The sequence below is a fragment of the Thamnophis sirtalis genome, unplaced genomic scaffold (assembly GCF_051295495.1).
Source record: "Thamnophis sirtalis isolate CommonGarterSnake01/CBP01778 unplaced genomic scaffold, rThaSir2_p1.2 scaffold_1, whole genome shotgun sequence".
In the NCBI taxonomy this organism is placed as follows: domain Eukaryota; kingdom Metazoa; phylum Chordata; class Lepidosauria; order Squamata; family Natricidae; genus Thamnophis; species Thamnophis sirtalis.
The window spans coordinates 36,319,117-36,339,414 of NW_028261381.1; the positions used below are offsets into that span (position 1 = coordinate 36,319,117).

The window sequence follows — 20,298 nt, forward strand, 5'->3', positions numbered from 1 at the left end:
CCTGGTAAAATATCATTTATGTGGTGTGTTACAGTTAAAAGCCGGTTAAATTATGCAGACTTCAGATAAAATATAATCAGTTGAAAATTTTCTTCATATCTGCACAGTTTAATATGTGCTAGATGCATAATTTGTACTAGTCAGGTTTTCTGTGTAATTATTTTTTATAAATTGGTATTATAAATAGAAATATACATTCAAAATATATGGAAAAGTGGGTTACTACATTAAATTTGCATGTATCGATCCATCCCTTTCCCCTGCACAGTAATAGAAAATACTATTTTGCCTTGAACTTCATATTTGACAGTGAAATGCCACTAAAGTATTTACCAAAAAGTCCATCTAAAATTGTGAAACAAAATGAACCAAGTGAAAACTTTACATTTCCTTTAGAAAAAAATTACAAGAATTTTTCCTAGCTATGAATCTTTAACTTTTTTTAGACACAAAGTTGGATTTATTTTTTACAAGATACAAAATGTAAACATGGCAAAATAAATAGTTAAAACAAGTGATGCAGGATCCCATTTCATGCTCATGATCCCATTTAAAGAATTATTTTTAAATCCATTCAGTTGCAAATTCAAGTGCAAAAGCATGATGATGAATATCTACTATTCAAGTAACAGAAATAATATTGATGATACAAATAAACTATTTTACAAGGTAGTGATTTTCCCAATTTTACAAAATGTACATTATATATCGACTTAATATACGATATGATAGTCCGTTTAGGTCCATTTTAATCCCCTGTGATCCACAGAGTTTTGTTTTGCATTCAGCTGGAATATAAATGACACCATCAGCACACATTGAGCTACTGTGTTAGGTTATGTCACCTCCATTGCTACTGTAGTCTCTGCTATTCCATTCAAACCCAATCTTTCAGGTTCATGGTTCTCTCTGAGAATGAAAAGAGAAGAGCAAATAAATATATATAGTTATAATAATGAGCTATATGGTATAATTTCTTAATATTTGACATTTTGTTAACTCGGCGTCTTTCATATTTATCATCTGAAAAATGTTAAAAACACAACAAAGCTAAAACTTTACTAGGAAGAAAATGAAAATTTATGCAATATTTACCAAATGGCAAATGGTTTCTCTCACATCATGTAGAATGAGAATTTTAAAAAATCAGAGAGTCTTCATTTGCATTGGGATAAAACAATGTATAAATATAGAAACGTAGAAGAATTTACACATGCTTTATACATAATCTAGAGGATTTTAGATTTTTCTTGAAATTTGTAATATAAAATTCTGTACATAACCTATAGGATTTCAGATTTTTCCTGTAATTTGAAATATAAAATAATTGGCTGAATCAGTCATCCACTTATGAGGGTAGATCGTAAACACACTTTTTCCCAACAAGATACACAAATCAAATACCATTACTTAATTCAGCCTTTATTGGATTAGGATTTGTTGGTAAATCAACTTCTCTTTTTTAATAAAAGAGAAAGAGAGAGACACGGACATCACAAAAGCTTATTTCATACATATCCAAAAGACACACACCTTGCTATGCTGCTGATGGCACTGCTTGGAGTCACCTTTGGCACTCTATCCATACTGGCAGCAACTGTGGCAAGTTTTAAGGCGGTTGGCGATGGTGCTGAAGTCCTTGCATTGATATGTACATTGACTGGAGAAACAACACTGACATTGTTGAGGTGCACTGCATTGGTGAGACAAGAATTGTTCATAGGAAGTGTTTGAGAGCTGTTTGTGCACAATGCTGGGATTAAATGGTTTGTGGTGGTGTGACCGACTGTCCTTACAAGTTGTACAGCTGAGATCCCTGGGCTAGATGACAGAGCCATATTGGTGGAATACAGAGTTTTTGATGTTGCTGTTCAAAACAAAACAGATGTACTCAATAGGTTTCAAGTAAAATAAAATATATGAAATAAAAACAAGACTACCATCCCATCTTAATGTCTCCTGGCTATGGTATATTCAATAAATTGCATTAAGAGTGATGTAAGTTATAAGGCAACACATACAGGGAGGGCACCAAGATGAAGCAAGCTATGAGTAATGGTGGTGCAGTGGTTAAAATGCAGTACTGTAGGCTAAGTCACTGCTCACTCCAGGAGTTCAATCCTGACCAGCTCAAGGTTGACTCTGTCTTCCATCCTTCCGAGGTTAGTAAAATGAGAACCCAGATTGTTGGGGGCAATATGCTGATTCTGTAAACTGCTTAGAGTGGGCTGTAAATCACTGTGAAGCGGTATATAAGTCTATTGCTATGAAGCAATAATGAAAGAGTTCTATTTCCAAACATTAGGACTCCTCTCTAAATTCAAAGGCACACTGTAATATTTTAAAATATGTAGGAATCTGCAGATGCCCAACAAGAATTTTATTTTTTTTATTAAATAAAAAGGTCAAAATCTTCCATCCTATGATATAATTTTTTTAAAAAAACCATCACCCTATTAAGCATTTTTTCAAATTGACCTTGCATAGAAAGTAAGCATTAGCAACATCTTGCTACAAACTAACGTGAAAATAATGCAACAAAGAAAAATGTACCTGTTGGCTGAACAACACCGTTGATATTGTGGCTGGCACTCTGTTCCTTTGTCACTTCACCCCGATTGGGAGCAGGTGCGCTCACCACTGCAGATGCAGCAAAATGGGCACTAGCTGAGTCAAGCGTTTTTGACATGCAATCAGAAGTGCTTGATCCCTGGGAAATTTACACAACAGTTTTCATAATTACAATTTGTAAGATACCATCAAATTAACTCTTGATATAAACGTTAAAAAATTATCCAGACCTAAGTGATGTTCCCCTAATGACAGAACTGCTTCTAACTCTTAGACTTCAAGTATCTGTGTAGCTGCAGGAGAGGAAGGGGCTGCTTTCACTAACTTCAGATTAGGTTCTGTCTACTAAATAAGCTAAAGGTTTTTGCTTTCTATCTTTTACCTTTACCATTTTAAAAGTTGTGGTCCAGTACCAAAATGTTAAAAGCACGTTTCTTTAAATAGAAAACGTCTCCACATTCCAGGGGTGGGTTTCTCGCCCCGTTCCAACCAGTTCGGTTGGAACGAGGCCGGTGGCGTCCTCGCGCGCAGCGCACGCATGCGTGCTAGCGTCTGTGCGATGCTCCAGCTGCTCCTGGAGGATCGCGCAGACGCTGTATGCGTCCTGCGCATGCGTGGAAGCGCAGAATTCATCAAAACCGGGTAAGGAGAGGGCGCGGGCACGCGGGTGCGGGCCCTTCGCCGTTCCTGGAAGTTACTTACTTCTGGGTTCGGCGACCAACCGGTTCGCAGGGACCGCCGCGAACCGGTTGAAACCCACCCCTGCCACATTCCTTCCAAAGAGGATTAAGTTTAATTCGTATACATGGGGGTAGAAACCCAGATAAGTATGAGATGTTGAACAACATGCTATATTGCAACCACTAACATAAATGCAAAAATATCAAAACACTCAAAATGAAGTCCATTGTGTTATTACTGGTGTCATAATTTTCAAGGAAAGGCAATAATTCATACTATTAGACTATTTAAATAATGTTGAATCGTCATTACAAAGAGATTGGGGGGAAACTGATTCAGAAATTAATGTCAAATTCTAAATATTAATAAATAAATCACTGGAGTTCTGTATTACATTACAAATTAGCAGTTTTATTTTACCACAGGCTGTAGCCCAAGGAAGCACATGCCTTAAAGAATAACACTGAATCTGTTATTCTTTAAGGTGCCCTCATAACTTGGGTATTTTTTGCTGCCATCAGCTCAATATAGTAGTTACTCTTTGGAAGAATTGTCAGGTTAGATGTATGAATTAAAAGAAAACAGGTTTTTCTAAGAACAGATAAGACAGAAACACAAGCACTAACAGTATTGTTTTATAATCAACAATGCATGCAACATATGGACTATAATCAATAGACAAGCATGACTGTGGCAGTCCTTTTTCCTTACAATCACAACACTACATTTATCTACTCTTATCTATTTTGGTTGCGTGTTAAGTATATTAGAGACTGGTCTGTTTGAACTAGATATGAAGACAAAAAATGGGAGAGAAAAAAACTAAAAAAAACAACCCCACACAACTGGTTCTACATTCGTTTCTAGAATATAAGAGAAACAATTTTCAAGAAAGGTGTTTGTTACCTGTGCTTTTGGATACGTCTGTTGGGATTGATGCTGAGACTGCTGTTTCTGCTGGAGCTGAGCAAGTTGCTGCCTTTGCATTTGAACTAACTGCTGTTGATGTGTCTGAAATTGTTCTTCTGTAATACCCCCCGTTACTGTAGAAAGAAAGGAGAATATGATTAAGGGTTCAAAGTCATAAAAGTCACTGCATAAGTTACACGGATTGGGAAGTGAAGCAATTTTTCAACAGCTGTATTACATAACACAATGAATTTATGAAATGATCATTTTAAACTGGTAAATAAAGCTGTTCATTAATTTAGTTAACTACTTCTCCTAAATTAAATAGCTGATAGTGTCTCGAAAAAGAAGGCTATACAGGTTAAGACTAGCAAAGTGTTATTTATTATTTTAAAAAACCGCAAAAACAAAACCAGCAGTTTTCAGCTGCAATTAAGCATCATTCATTAACTGAGTTGTTACATTTGTAGTACTCTGGAACTCAATGAGTTTTTTTTACTGTGATTTGAAAACTATGGACATATTTTAGATGTTCATACTACAGTATTTGCTAAAGTTACTGGATTGGTGACCACCAAAACTATAATTAGGGTAGTTTCAGCATGAAAATGTTTAATGAGACAAAAGAGATGAAGTCCTACACATTTCTTATCACTAGTCCTGTCTGAACATTATATCTTCCTAAACCTACAGTTAAGCCTAGAGTTTATCTCTTGTACCTCCTGGCTTTTTCATATCGTTTTCAGTCCTCCCACCATTCAATATCATAGGCAGCAAATAGCAGTACTTTGTTCAACTATGTTATCTGAATGTAGGCTCATCCTACTTCGAATCCCATTGAAATTGAGAATATGTTATAAGCAGGTCTATCACAAATAATGGGCATACAAATCTAACATACTTATTTTTCTTGTACCAATTATCTTAGTTAATGATTAAGCACCTGCATAGTTAAGAAAATACCTACAACAAATGAATTTCTTCTTAATACACATAACTACTGCATCACAAGTAGAGATATAGTTTACCAATTTCATCTATGTGCTAAATTGTATCATTTGCTGCTTTTTGTTTAACAGCTGACAGTTCATGAAAACTCCCACTTGTCTTGATTAGAGTATTTCTGCAGACATTCATTTCATTTTCACTCATACTATTCCAATTTAGTATTTAAAAAAAAACCACAAGTACAATAGGGTTTGGAAATAATTTTTGGATGGTCAATTAAATTAGCTTGTGCAATCCAACTGAGCATAGCTTATTTAGAAACTGACAGGCTTTGTTGGTCAGTTATGTCAATATAATTGTTTATGAGAAACATATTATATTCCAGAAGTTACCACAGCTTTCTAAATATTACTCAAATGAATGAAAATAAGCTAGAACTGAGTGAATGATGCCAAAACTGGTTCAAAAGCATTTATGGTTGCAGTTAAATTACTGTATATTTATACCTACGTACAGTATATTTATACCTATAGCATAGAAGACACAGAAATGTTTTCAACTGTTTCAGTTCCATTTTGAGTTTTCAATTCCATTTACCAGAAATATTTCAGATATTTTGCAACTCCGGGCCCTGTTTTTTTTTACTTATAATTTTATGTAAGCACCAGGAGCAAAGAAGGCCCCCAACTATGCTATGTTGTAAAATAGTTCATATAGTAAAAAAAGGTTAAAGCTAAAATAAAATAAAAACATTCCTTTGCTTTAACTTTCTCTATTGTTGGTCAGAGTTGGCAATCTTTTAGTAATCGGGGTACACAAACATTTTAAAAGAAGGCAAGATGATCCAAAGTAGGTATACACATGGACAGAGCCAGAAATTTTTATATTTTCATTAGCTGTGGGAAGAATGTTTCAGGATTTCTTAGCAGCATTTTAGAATTTATACTGCAGTTTGTTACTTACTTTAATTACAAGAGTTTCTATAAAAGCTCTGGAGCTTCAGGCTACTGATTGCTATAATAAATATTTTATTTATATATTTATTTCATATGCTGCCCATCTCAAAGTCACATAACTGTGGTCATCTCACCAATATTCTTTTCTCCAAAATCTATTAAACCTTTTGATTTTTAAAAAATGGGAATGAGAAAGTAATGTTCATTCTTCACCCTGATAATGTTCCTTTGAAGGGAAAGATCTCAAGAAGAGCAAAACAGGTGCAATTAAACTACATCTCTTTTGTTCAGATCATTGCACAAGAAGACTAAGAATGAAGAAAAAGGGCAAAGTGTCATTCCTCAACTTATGACTACAGCTGACCCCAAAATTTATATTGTTAAATAAGACATTTATTAAGTAAATCACTGCAGTTGATAAATTAGTAACCCAGCTGTTAAGTGAATCTGGCTTCCCTATTGATTTTGCTTGTGAAAAGGTCACGAAAGATGTAAGCAGGAGGACACTAATGGACCTGATTGGATTCCAGAGGGTACTTGAGGTTATTCCAGAAAGCTTGCTACTTAGTCCAGTTGAAGCCTTGGAGGCTAATAATGTGGCAACAACTTTAGATCGGATCGCACCTGAGCAGCGTTTCTGTGTCCACCATGTTACCCATGGTATACAATGGAACTAAGGGAATTTAAGCAGGTAAGGGACACCTAGAGGGTTGCTGAAGTGAAGATGACCAAACACGAGCTAGAGCTGCCTACCTCATGGTGATTAGGATGGTGAAACGTAATTATTTCTCCTCCCTTATTGCGTCTGCTGATAGCCATTTAGTGGCACTGTTTCAGGTGACTCGGTCCATCCTTGAAGAGAATAAGTCTGAAGTCTACCTAAAGGGTCATTTTGAATAATATGCTGCACATCTGGCAGATAAAATCAGTCACATTTGCTTTATGTTGGACTCCAGCCTTAGAGCAGAATCTTGGAAAAAATGGAGGGTACATCTTGCAAATCAATTTGGGAAGAGTTTGAGCCCATTGAATCTGAGGAAGAGCACAGGGCTCTGTCAGCTCCTAGTTCGGCCACGTGTGTTAATGTTTGAATGTTGGATGACATGGACTAGAAAACAAGCTTTTTCTGCAGCAGCCCGTTTTGTGGAACAGCCTACCTTCAGATATTAAAGAGCCCTCAACCCTGTTAGCCTTCCATAAAGCTTTGAAGACCTGGCTATGCTTGCGAACCTGGAACACTACATGTGCGAAGGTAGCCACCTCCTGACTTTATTGTTAACAGGCCGAATGTCTTGCTTGCTTGAATTAGATTTTTTTATTATTTTAATGGTTTTTATTGTTTTAAAATGGTTTTAAGATTTTAATTATAATATATGTCTCTGAATTGTGAGCCACCCAGAGTCATTTGCTGAGACAGACTATTATAGAGATAGCAGATAGATAGATAGATAGATAGATAGATAGATAGATAGATAGATAGATAGATAGATAGATAGATAGATAGATAGATAGATAGACAGACAGACAGACAGACAGACAGACATTTTCTCTCACAGATATACATTTTAATAAAATCTAGAGAGTAATCAACAATACAATCAAGATGGTGTAAGGCTTATTTCTGAAAAAGTGTCCATTGGTAGGGGACATCACGGACCATTCTGAGTGTACAAAGCCATCCACATTTTGAGAGACAGATATCTGTTAATGGCATTGCATGTAACTTCCAATTGTAAATTCTGCTCTAAAATTTTCTGTGCTAACTTTTGGCACAATCTTGTCTTTTCAGAACTATTGGGGTTTTTTGGAAGGATAGATTAAGTTTTCATATCTACAAATATTACTATTTTTGTTACCCCAAAATAATTAATGATATTTTGACTATGAAGTGTAGAACAGGGCTGATCAGTTTTACAAGTAGTCTCTTTCAGTTCTATTAGTAATTATCACAACTGTATCTATTAACTAATTTGCAAAACCTACTTAATGTATTGTTTGGATACTACACCGCAGTTTAAAATACTATCTGTTAACTAACAGCCTCTCTTTTCAACATGGAGCAAAATATGGGCTTTTGGCATTAAATATAAATGGCAAAAAGCACAAATATTCTTAGTCCATGATTTGTTTTTATGAAGTCTATGGATTTCTTTCACATTTTCTTCATTTTCACTACCAGATTTAGTAACATTAATGCATAAGGGAGTCAAGTTTACTCATTATGTGATAGCTTATTTTACCAACCTTGATTGAGCAGCTTTTCCTTCTTTGACTACATTTTGGCTGGATTGGGGTTTTTTTCTTTGATTGTTCTTGTTTGCATGGTTTGCATGGTACTTACTTGGATGTTAGTTAATAAGTGCATGATGAGGAAAAGATTGTGTTTAGGTTTGTTCAACCCTTTTTTTTTACTTTTTGTTGTTTCCTTTCTTAAATATTTGTAGGTGGAGTTTATCACAAGAGGTCTATTAACAACTAGTTTATGTTGGCTATGACAATCTATCTGTTAACGGCTAGGAGCAGATCATGTCAATCATAGAGTAGATCTATTGAAATGAATGAGATTTAAGTTATAATTAATATGGATGACTTAAACCCAACTTAATCCTCCTCATTTATGTATATAACATAATTTTGATCGCTCATAAAATTTACTCTTGAAAATACAACACAAAATTATCTGTATATTTTTGATAACAGTTGTGCTGTCAATTGCAATAGATACATATTAACATAAGAACATAAATCCTTCAATTTGACAGTTGATATAAACTTCCAGCCTGTTCCAAGGAGAGGTTTTAATAAATTTATATGATTAATGGCCTACATTTGAATGATGCCAAAGGATATACTTTTATATAGGAATATGACTTGTTAATGGATATATATTTTTTTAAAAAAACAACCAAGCCATTTCTGTTTACCATTCTCACAAAACACATGATGAGCAGTCAAGAAGCAAATTGCTATTCTTAAAATAGTACTGAATTATGACCAAGTTCACATTTATGAATTATAAAACAGAGCACTATATGGTACAAAGCCCATTTCTGGGGAAGCCTCTGTCTCCTCTAAGATTATTTAAAAGGGCAAAAGAGAAGTCCAGCTAGGTAACCCAAGCTCTGTTCTTAACAGTATTGCCAAAAGGTTATTCTTTATTATTTAGTTTTAATTTCAGCATTAAATCACCTTGGCTGAATTTGTATGAAGAAGCTATACAAAGACTTAAGTCAGAGTAGCAAACATTCCCTTTCTAGCTTTTCAGTCATCCTCAGGTGGGACCTGAGTTTTTGTACTTTTGGGGTTTTGATAGTGTGTTTTCTATTTATTTCATTTGTTTAAGGAATAAAGTGAGTTCTTTAACTTGCACACTCTTTCATACTTTAAGCAACCTGAAGACTCACTAAGCAACAAGTACTCGTCCTATCTATTCTTGAAGTACAGTTCTCAAAATGCTGTAGAAGTTTTACTGGGGCTCTCAAGCTTACCGAAGTTGTTCCCGCCATAAAAAAATTCAGGTACTCAACAGCCTTGAACACTGCAGGAGGGGGTAATTAATGCTACCAAACATTTTATAATTCTTTCTGAATAGGGTTTTAAAGTTCGTGAACAATGACTATAGAAATCTTAGATTCAATGATTGAGCTTAGTCAAAAGTAATTCCTAACAGGTGACTGTAGTCTGATTTTGTAATCCTATACATCAACTAATACTCACTGCTCCATAATTTGGGAAAATCAACTACTGTCCATCATAAGTCTCATTTCACTCAGTGGAATGTTTGAGCAGATTGTCCTGTAAGAGTTTTATATTTTCAGGCTACAATAGCAATAGCAATTAGAGTTATAAATTGCCCCATCATGTGTTACAGCACTCACTGGGCAGTTTACAATGTCATACACATATCTAGAAATAAGCTTCATTAATAGAGTAGGGTTTTGTTTGTGTCAGTAATCATATAATAATGGTTATATAATAAAGCTACCATGATATAATTATTTACAACATAAAGCATAAAGCTGTCAAAAAAAATTAAACAAAACAAAAATATTTTATGATATTAGATTTTCTTCCTTTCCTTCTCCCTGATGGATTTCCAAATAATTATGAGGGAAACAAAGGTAAAAGGCAGAATTCTATCAACTGAGGATGTAGGATCTAACCAGTGGTGGGATTCAAATTTTTTTTACTACTGGTTCTGTGGGCGTGGCTTGGTGGGCATGGCATGGCTTGGTGGGTGTGGAAGGGGAAGGATACTGTAAAATCTCCATTTCCACCCTACTCCAGGGGAAGGTTACTGCAAAATCCCTGTTTCCTCCAGATCAGCTAGGACTCGGGAGGCAGAGAATAAATGGCGGTGGGGTCAATCAGAGATGGTATTTACCGGTTCTCCAAACTACTCAAAATTTCTGCTGCTGGTTCTCCAGAACTGGTCAGAACCTGCTGAATACCATCTCTGGATGTAACCAAAATTGATAAAAGCTGTAAATAAGTTTCAATGAAGTTTGAAATAAAATTACTGTACTCTTTATCTGTCAACTAATTACCTGCCCACCCATCACATTATTTCCTTCCAGGATAAAGAACATTATGCAAAATTCAGAAAAAAATGCAAGAAATGGTAAGCTGAGAAAACTGAGGCACAATATAAGAAAAAGAAAAACAGTCAAACTGAATTTTCACGAACACCATACTTTATACTCCTCTATGCAAGCCATCTTTCCTTCTACCACCTTCATAGGTGGTTTCAGATATAGCTCTTCTCTTTTTGAGGAGCTCATCAACTCCATCTAGTTGCAACATTATTGGCCTTGCAGTTCAATTTTCATTCTCTTTATCTGATTAAATCACTTCTTTCATACTGAACACACTCAGGTCTCTATTTTTCATTTAGCACCATTCATACTTGATTCATTGTCTTGGTTTATTGCATACATTTCTTGAATATATCAAATCTACTGTGTTTAGCTTACTTTTCTGTTTACCTGACATACTGCTGTACTGTATGAGAGAAGATTAATATAACAAACAGTGCAGTGGCCGAATAGTTAGGATACCGGGCTGATCGACCAGAAGGTGGACGTTTAAAACCTAAGCACAGTGTGATGCACTGAGCTCTCGTTACTTGCCCCAGCTTTGCCCACCTAGTAGTTTGAAACCATGCAAATTCAAGTAGATAAATAGGTATCACTTCAGTGGGAAGTGACTCGGCATATAGTCACACTGTCCAGAAGCATCTTTGGACAATGCTGGCTCTTTGGCTGTGAATCAGAGATGGGCTCTGTACCCTGAAGTTGGGCATATCTGGCAGGGGAAACCCTTATCTGTTTTAAAGCAGGAGTGATGTCTTAAGACTTAAGATATGAATCATATAAGAATAGAGGTATTAGATAACTGTGAACAATTGGTTAAGATTACTGTAAATATTTGTTCTTTCATGCTTTCCTTTTTGTTCTGAGGGAAAAATCTTAATGATTGAATTTTTTCTAATAGTCCAGTTCATCACATGTAAATTCATTATCTTCAGTTTTAGCTGTTAATTAATAGAATGGTATTAGAGTAGATGATTACCACCAGAACTGCTGGATGTTGGGCAGTGTAAAAAATATTTTTAAAAACTACGTTAAGGACTAGATTGAAAGTGATAGTATTGCTAATTCAGTTTCAAATTAACAGAAAACTGAAAGATGGGAATGCAGAAGCTTCTTGCAATATTGGAATGAGCAGTATACAAGCATAGCAGTGGGATAAAATTGACTCCCATGAAAACATTACTAGAACTATGCCTAATACTATATTTTAAAATTAAAGCTATTTTATATGACTAAGAGTACAACTCTGCATACTGATAGTATTTTTTTCAGAACCCCATTATTATAGCTATACAAGGTAGTGACAGACTTTTTAGCCAGGGTTCATATAAAAAATTAAAAAGAAATTTATTTAAAAGTTAATATTGTAAATCTTTTGCCTACCTGAAATCCCATTCTTGCTGGTGTTCAATAAAGCTACAGAAGGTGCAGAAACTCTTTTATTATTCACAGCCTGCCCTGGTTTCCTTGAGGTACATTCTTCACTATCACTGTCCTGTACGTTTAGTAGCCTTGGTTGGAAACACTGCAGTCGACATGACCTGATATTGCTTAGTATTTCAGAAAGGGAAAGTTTATTTCCACAATGTTTATTGGAAGCATTGGTCCGTGAAAAATTAGAAGAAATGTCTATATTTTGGGAAGAGCTTGAAGAACTATTTAGCATATCTGGATCAATCTGCTTCAAGACAGGATCATTTTCAGTGGCTATCCGGTCCATTAATACCCTGATTTTAAAAGAAATAAAAATAAATGTTACTAACAACTTAAAATACAAAATACTTGCACTAAATATTCAACTGGAGGAAAATATCTTATTTTACCTTCCACCTCTCCCAACTCGTCTTCTTGCAAATCCTATACATCTTCTTGGAACTGTAAGTGTTGTGAGACAATGTCTGTATCTTAGCTTATCCAATTCTGCCAGTTCTGAATTTTCGTGAGAATAATTAGTTTGGTCCAAATGAGCCTACAGAAGAATGAAGTAAAAATTGATTGATGACTGATTTCATTTAAAATAATTATGTGCCCACCCATCTTAAGAACTATAGTTTTGGGGGACCCACAACAATAAAACCCAAAAAATAATATAAGCAGAAAAGCAAAAACCTGGCACCTTAGCCTTTGTCCTCTGGTGCATTCAATAAACCATCCTCCAAGCTCACCACCTTCTAGCACTAGAAAGAGAGGCCTGCTAAAAATGGGGGGAGGGGGTGTTGTTGTTCCAAAGGGTAGGGGCTACTATGAAAAAGGCACACTTCTGAGGCCCCCTACAGGGCAATATTTAAGGTAAGGGACCCTGGAGGTTGCTCACACTCTGTCTGACTTGGTAGAATCGACAGATATTCTCAGTGAAAGATGGTCTTGCAAATAATCTCACCCATGCCATTTATGGCTTTAAAAATGATAACCAGGACTTTAAATTGCACCTAGAAAGAGACCAACAGCCAATGCAGTCACAGAACAGTGATACAGGTATCTTTGAATTACAACTGGTTGTTTAACAACCAAAGTTTTGAAGGTCTCAGAAAGGGTGCTTTATGGCACTTCTGGCCATCTTAAAGCATCACACTGTTCCCCAAAAGTAACATGATACTGAACTGAGTGCTTGGCAACCTAGTCATACTTATGACTAGCTACCAAATGCCCCATAATCATGCAATAGCCATTTGCAATCTTCTCTGCCAGCTTTCCCAGAAATTCAATGGGGAAGCTGGCAGGGAAAACTGCAACTGCTGCTGCCGCCTGCTGAGAAGACTCCCTCTCTTTTCTGAGAGCTGCCTGCCAGGAGTAATCTCAGTTCTCTCTAATATGACTCTAATATAGACTCTTGACTCTAATATTTCTTCTCCCAGAATTGAGTTTTCAAACCTGATGAAGAATTTCCCCTCCCCTTTGTTCATTGCAGAGAAATCATTCATTGAAATAGTGTTAAAATCCTGACATCTTTTTCCTGCAGCACGATGTAGATTATTTCCCATCCCAACCTCTCCCCAAAACACCCCATGCTCCTTATCTGGGACACTATCTACTTCATCCCAATCCAAAAATGGACACAGTATTTTTACAGGGAAAGAACGACTAGCTACACTGATCCATTAACATTAAGATAACTATTTACCGTATTTTTCAGAGTATAAGACGCACCTTTTTCCCTCAAAAAAGAGGCTGAAAATCTGGATGTGTCTTATACACTGAATAAAGCATTTTTTGCCTCCTGAAACCCCACCCCCTTCACCAAAATGGCTGTACATAGCCTCTAGGAAGCTTTTAGAGAGCTCCTGGGGGCTGGGGAGGACAGAAATGATTTTAACCCCCCCCCCTGCCCCCAGGAGCACTCTATAAGCTTCCTAAAAGCTATCCATGCCCTTTTTAAAATGAAAAACAGGCCATTTTTTGCTCATCCCTCCCCAGAGCACTCTGCAAGCTCCCTAAAGGCTATTCATGCTTTTGTGAAAAAAACAGGCCTGCTTTCGTGAAAAGCGGGCGATTTTTGGGAGGTTTGCAGAGTGCAAAAACTTTTCCCCCTCTTCAAAACCTTGCTGCATCTTATACTCCGGTGCATCTTATACTACGAAAAATACGGTATGTTATTAAAATTATATAGCCCCCCCCAACTCACAGACAGTGATTCTGAATGGCATACAGTATTACAAATCCAGTTAAAAATTCACAATTAAACCTCTTCCCATCCCATGGTGGTGACAGTAGAATCAAACATGCCACATGATTTAGCTCCCAATGGGGTCCCCAGGCCTGCTGACAAAACCATGTCTTCAAGGCCTTGAAGAAAAGCAACAAGGTGGGAGGGCAATCTCTCTTGGGGAATTATATTCCAAAGGAAGGGAGTCACCACAGAGAAGGCCCTTTTCCTAGGTCCCATCCAATGTACTTTCCTGATAGTTGGCATCCATTATGAAATGGAAATCATTGCTAGATGCTAACAAATAAGTATAGTGTATTACTAACATTTAAGTCATCTTTGGAATTTAAGCACTTCAAATTTTATCTTTCACCCCCCTTCCATTTCTTAAAATGGACAGGAATACCAGGGGCCTCCTAGTCAGTTACTTTGCTTGCTCCTCAGACAAGCATTCACTATTTTTACAAGAACATAGATAAGCAGATAATGGATTTGATTCAGAATGGAAGACTGCTTCCTCAGTTCTAATTACGAGAGCCAGAAGCGCACCATTGTTAACGGCAGGAGATATACTTTTGGAAATTAATTGTAAAGTAGTTGAAACAACTGAAGTCATATTTGTGTCTGAATTCTAAATGCTTAATGTGACATTTAAGTCTAGAAGCAGACTGAATAAGTAAACACATATTGAAACTGAATTAAGACTTCAGATAATCAATTATCAGATGTTGAGAGGAAAAAAAGCAGAAACACCACTGATACTGTACAGACCAAGATATAATTCAATTACATTCCTGTAATTCAGTTAAGGCCATATCAATAACTAAAAGCAATCAGCAATTTTGTCCTCTAGTATACTGTATCTTGAAATACTTCAACATCTTCAGGTTCACAACTTGTTAAATTTAATAGCCTTCGCTAATAATACTATAGCTAACATGATCTGAAGCAATTTAATTCATAAATAAAAACCTTTCTAAAAATACCTGCAGTAAAAAAGTAGAGAAAGGAGGATAATTTTAACAAGAAAAGATCCAAAATACATTTTTTCTTCTAACCAAAAATTAATATTTTGTTGCAAAGGAATTTTTTTTAAAGTAAAAAATCTTACAGCAAAATATTGGCATCCTGCTCTTCTTCTGAATGCACAGGCTCCATCAGGATCATTTTCTTCTTCTGGCTCAGATATTGGTGAGGATACCTAGAAGCCAAATAAAACTAATTTAAAAACACGATTAATTTATCATTCCTGGTAAATATTTCCTTTCTCTGCTAAACAACTCAGCATGTTTAAAACCAGGAAATACACATTTAAAAGTGCAAATAGATTTCAACAAATGGCTTCTGAAGAGGCTTCTTGATGATAGTTTGTATAACATTCGGAGACATCAAATGCCCAAAGAGCGTAGTAAATTTTCAAAAACCTGGTTACGCTTTAGAGTCATTTTCACAAACCTAGCCTGTTCTTTGGATTCCAAATTACTGTTAATATACTGTATGGTATTTTATCCAAATGTATCTTTAATCACACATCTTTTTTTTTAATTTTATATTTTAAAAAATCAAATTCATATTGCTTCCCCCTCACCCCACCCCCATTTCTATCCAAATATAAATCAGGATTCTTCCACTTACATATAAAAAAGATCTGCTTTATAATGTAGCTGACATATATTACCTGGGGGAATTCATCTTCATCTGAACTGTGGAAGTCATATTGTTTGATATCACTTTTACTGATCACAGGCAAGGGCTCAGTAGTAGACTGCTGAGGACTTATTACACTCTCAAGTTTAGGCTTCTTTGGATACTTCTTCTTTTGACGGACAACATCAGACACTTCCTCTTTTAGAGATGAATGGTGAGCGTGCTGTTTGTATACAGTAAATTTTGGACAAAATCCCCCACATTGTTAATCATTATCTGATTTTCATGAAATAATAAATAATTTTTTCTCCAATCACTTCCCCCAATTATATTTACAAAACTCTGAACAAGGAGTGTGTAGAGCATAAATTATTCAAAGATTGAGACATACTTATTGCATTTATCTGTTGTAGTTTTAAACTAACTTGTATCATTTAAACTAACATTTTAAACACTTAGTCTTTCTAAAGAATTTGTGTCTAGTGTGCGTTGTTTCTCCCCAGTGAAAAACATAAGGTTTTCCAAAGGCTCTTTCTCCTGTCTTCAAATTCAATTTAAAAATAGCTACAGCAACATTATATATTTAAGATTTTTACATGAGCTTAGCATGGGAAACAAGAATAGCCCAAATAAAGAGTGATAAGTGCCTACAATCTAATAACCACTAGATGTCATCAAAGTTAAAAAATAAAGACAAACATTTAAACAAATCTAATCTTTTAAAAAATATTTGGATTTTTTTTAAAGTATAATGTTATTTCCTATGAACAATGAAAGCCTAATTTCTGAAATAAAGAAATACAGTTCCATTATTACATAGATATGACTGTGTTAGATTTTGTTTTAAAAATCATCAAATTATTAACATGTATTGAAAATCTTTTGTGATCATAAAATTGTCACAAACATAATATTTTAATCATTTTTAAAGAATCCTAATGATTCATTGCCTGAGGTGTAGAAGCAAAGCTAAATCAAAATACTGGTGTGAAAAATATAAGAGGCAATATTATTCTGTCAGAGTTGTGTTTAATATAGTGTGGGCAATCTAAAGCCTGCAAGTACACAAAAGTATATTTTTGCAGCATCAAGATATTGGGCTGTTAACAAAAATATGAAATCTTCATTGAAGCTTAATACACATACCCTAACCCAGCACAAACATCTGGAAATTATCTGTTTTATGGCTTTACTGTATTACCATCCCAGTATCTTACAGAAAGCTTTTCCACGCTTTCACTAACAACTGTACAAGTTTTGAGGAATAAGTAGATGTGATTAAGAAAAACTACCTAGCATAAAATTGTGACAATTTTGTATAATGGGTTATATATGCAAGTTTAAATATACTGATATTTTTCAAAGATATCAGTGAGATTGGTACAAACAGTAGAAACTATGCACTAGCATTAATAATACTGAATCTAATCCACATGAAGTTAACGTTCTAAATTCAAAAACTGTCAGCTTCCCAGATCAACTAAAGTTGATTTTCAAATAGCTACCTGTAAGTATCATATAACTGATTGTACTTATCTGTCTAATGTACAGTATGCTCAATTTTTTATTTTGCTTTGATGCTGTTAATGGAAATAAACATAAGAGGATAGGAGAGAAGAACCGTTACTGTATGTTTGAAAAGCCTCTAATGCTTCCTACATGACCTAGCTAAAACATCCATCTAATTAAGCAATAAATGTAACAACTAAAGTCAGTTATGTACCTTAACTTTACATTCTTGAACTTTGTGGTGATTTCCATTATGAAGTGCTGCAGGAGTGGTGTTCATCTCTTTCTCAGTTGAATTAAGCTTAACTTCATTAAGTATTTCTCCTCCATAATCACCCAAATGATATCTATTAAAAGAGTGAGAGAGCTTATAGACCATGAATATAGCATAATAAATGAATCTTTTAAAATATTTTTATTTTACAGAAATCCTGCAAGATTTTCTGATCATCTTTTAAAATGCAGAAGAGCAGTTGAAAAATATTATTTTGTTTAAGGTCATTTTACAACTGATGAAAGATGGGATAATGCTCTACACAAGCTACTATTATATTTATAAATTGAGACAACTTCATGTTACAGGTTAAATATACTACAGGTAGTCCTCAATTTACGACCATAGTTGACCCCAAAATTATGGTTTTAAGTTCAGTTATCACATGACTGGATTTGAAGTTATGATGATTTTTTTAATTATCTTTGTTAAGCGAATGCAGCGGACATTAGATGAATCCATTTTCCCCAATAGGTGTGGATTATTTGCCAGAAACCAGAAGCAAAGACCAGAATCTGACAAAAAACATTGCAGAATTCTACAACTGTCCATAAAGTCAGGTCTGTGGCTAAGACCTCAAAATGTGATTAGCTGACCATAGGGTATGGGTGGCTACCAAAACTTTTGAGAACAGATCATAAGTAGCTCTCAGGAGATCCTTCATAACTTTGAACAATTGCTAAGCAACTGGTCTTCGGTTGAGGACTATCTGTGCTATTTGGAGTGCAAGATGACCTTTCTTGATAAGAATGATTAACTCAAAAAAAGTTTTACCTTTTCTCCACAACTTCTAATGTCAAATGTAATAACTCTCGTTTTGTTTTCTCTCGTCTCTTAATCATCTCTAAAATTGTTATGGCTCTACTGAACTCTCGTCTTAGTTTCAGCATCTTCTCATAAGAGGCCTCATCATTTTTCCGATTCTGTTAGAAAGGAATTAAGATTAAGAAATCTTAATTGAAAAACATATCTGGAAGATGTAGCCAACCTGAGTTTAAACTTCATATGTCTTTTAATAATATTGAATATTTGGAGGGGTTAAGCCAGAACATTAGAAGCAGAGCTGTCATTCTTCATTCCAGTTTCTTGAGACAACCAGAGTGTTTTCTAGGGCTAGAAAATCATGCAGAATGGGAAATGCCAGTCTGGGAAGGGAGGGAAGAATCACCAGAATTCAGGAGAATCATCCTGCCTAGGAGAGAAATATTCTCTTTGTGGAACTCACTTACAAGTCCAATCTTTAATGAACAAATATGTAAAAAGTACCTGTCTGGTGAATTGAAATACTAAATAAAGAATGATGTCTGTTTGTATCAGTGTGTCTTTTTTCACAAGCTCTATGGATTTCTCTGCCATGTATATACTATACTTGCCATTTGAGAAAGGAAATCAATTTTTAAAATTCTGCTTTAAAATTAAAGCATCTCATGAATTCATACAATGAGTCATGAATATACAAATCCAAGTATCTCCAAAATCATAAAAATACAATAAATACACAGAAATATTTCAGTACTACAATGCAGTATCCCATGAGTTCCACAATCTTACATTTGGGCAATTAAAGAAGTTGGCCCAGGTATGCCAACACCTATGGCTATCACAATAAACCCCTCTTGCATCATCTTCTCACAAATTCCATTCAACAAAAGCACATGTTAAACAACAGCCTACTGATGGTCTCTATGCATGTTCTTAAAATTCATATGTGTGTGTGCTTGTTGAATATATATGCATGCAGTAATTTAACACACGCCTTAATGAATTAATTTGCCTTTCAAAGAAAAGGTAAAAATAGTATTGCACCTTAAACTGTGGTTTGGATATAAAATTGCCTGCTATCCATAAAACAAATGTTTTATGTGCAGTCTGATCCACCAGGAAAATATGAGGGTAAATGTTCTACAATTAAATAAAGGGACACTGAATTCTCATAGTAGCTCTCTACAAAAACCCACATATTGAAAGCAGTAAATGATTTTCTAGGGAATATTGTGTTATTTATTTATTTACTTTTATACAGGTTGCACAGCTTTTAATAGGAGATAAGTTCTCAAAATAGATAGTAATTTAGTGTGTAAGCAGCATTTAAAAAGCACACACAAAGCAACTACAACATGCAACTTTTCGGGGGTTAAATTGCCCGCTAAATTCAGTAACCGGTTACACCACATTTAGCAGCAATAAATTGTAACCAAATGCTTGCTGCAGTTTGTAGTGAGTTTTTCACACTGCTATGTAGACATCTGGGTCCATTCTTCAATAGCGACACACTGGAAAACTACTGAATTGCGAAAATTACCTTTCTAGTCTGCATTTTCTCAGTTCTCCTCCGAAAAGCCACATAAGGATCATTGTTGGTAGAACCATCTCTTTTCTCTTGTTTGATTTGGGGGATGAGGGATGGCCCTCGGCAGTTCTTACGTTTCCTTACCCAGTAGTCATAGACAGCCTTAATAAGATAATCATCCTCATTTAGCAGCAACTTAGCTTCCTGAAGTGTTACAAGCTGAAAAAGATACAAAAACCATATTTCTATAACAATCACATTAGAGATTTTAGTAGCTG

General features: G+C 35.2%; 1 protein-coding gene across 3 annotated transcripts in view; it reads right to left on the reverse strand.

The window, feature by feature from the left end:
* The window catches only part of EPC2 (enhancer of polycomb 2), a 45,841-nt gene continuing 25,543 nt past the window's right edge, over nucleotides 1-20,298 (reverse strand). The window contains exons 4-15 of one of the 3 annotated variants that reach the window (XR_015696068.1): nucleotides 20,033-20,239; nucleotides 18,505-18,653; nucleotides 17,671-17,803; nucleotides 15,979-16,170; nucleotides 15,412-15,501; nucleotides 12,481-12,626; nucleotides 12,041-12,384; nucleotides 4,159-4,295; nucleotides 2,554-2,710; nucleotides 1,797-1,867; nucleotides 1,534-1,693; nucleotides 1-909 (exon numbers count right to left, since the gene is read on the reverse strand). Coding sequence is in view for 2 of the 3 variants with exons in the window: in XM_014067903.2 (XP_013923378.1) it covers nucleotides 837-909; nucleotides 1,534-1,867; nucleotides 2,554-2,710; nucleotides 4,159-4,295; nucleotides 12,041-12,384; nucleotides 12,481-12,626; nucleotides 15,412-15,501; nucleotides 15,979-16,170; nucleotides 17,671-17,803; nucleotides 18,505-18,653; nucleotides 20,033-20,239 (1,962 nt within the window). In the remaining variant the exon portion in view is untranslated. Of the gene's footprint in view, nucleotides 910-1,533; nucleotides 1,868-2,553; nucleotides 2,711-4,158; nucleotides 4,296-12,040; nucleotides 12,385-12,480; nucleotides 12,627-15,411; nucleotides 15,502-15,978; nucleotides 16,171-17,670; nucleotides 17,804-18,504; nucleotides 18,654-20,032; nucleotides 20,240-20,298 lie in introns of all 3 variants that reach the window. The other 2 variants (XM_087710663.1, XM_014067903.2) reach the window with 2 other exon arrangements.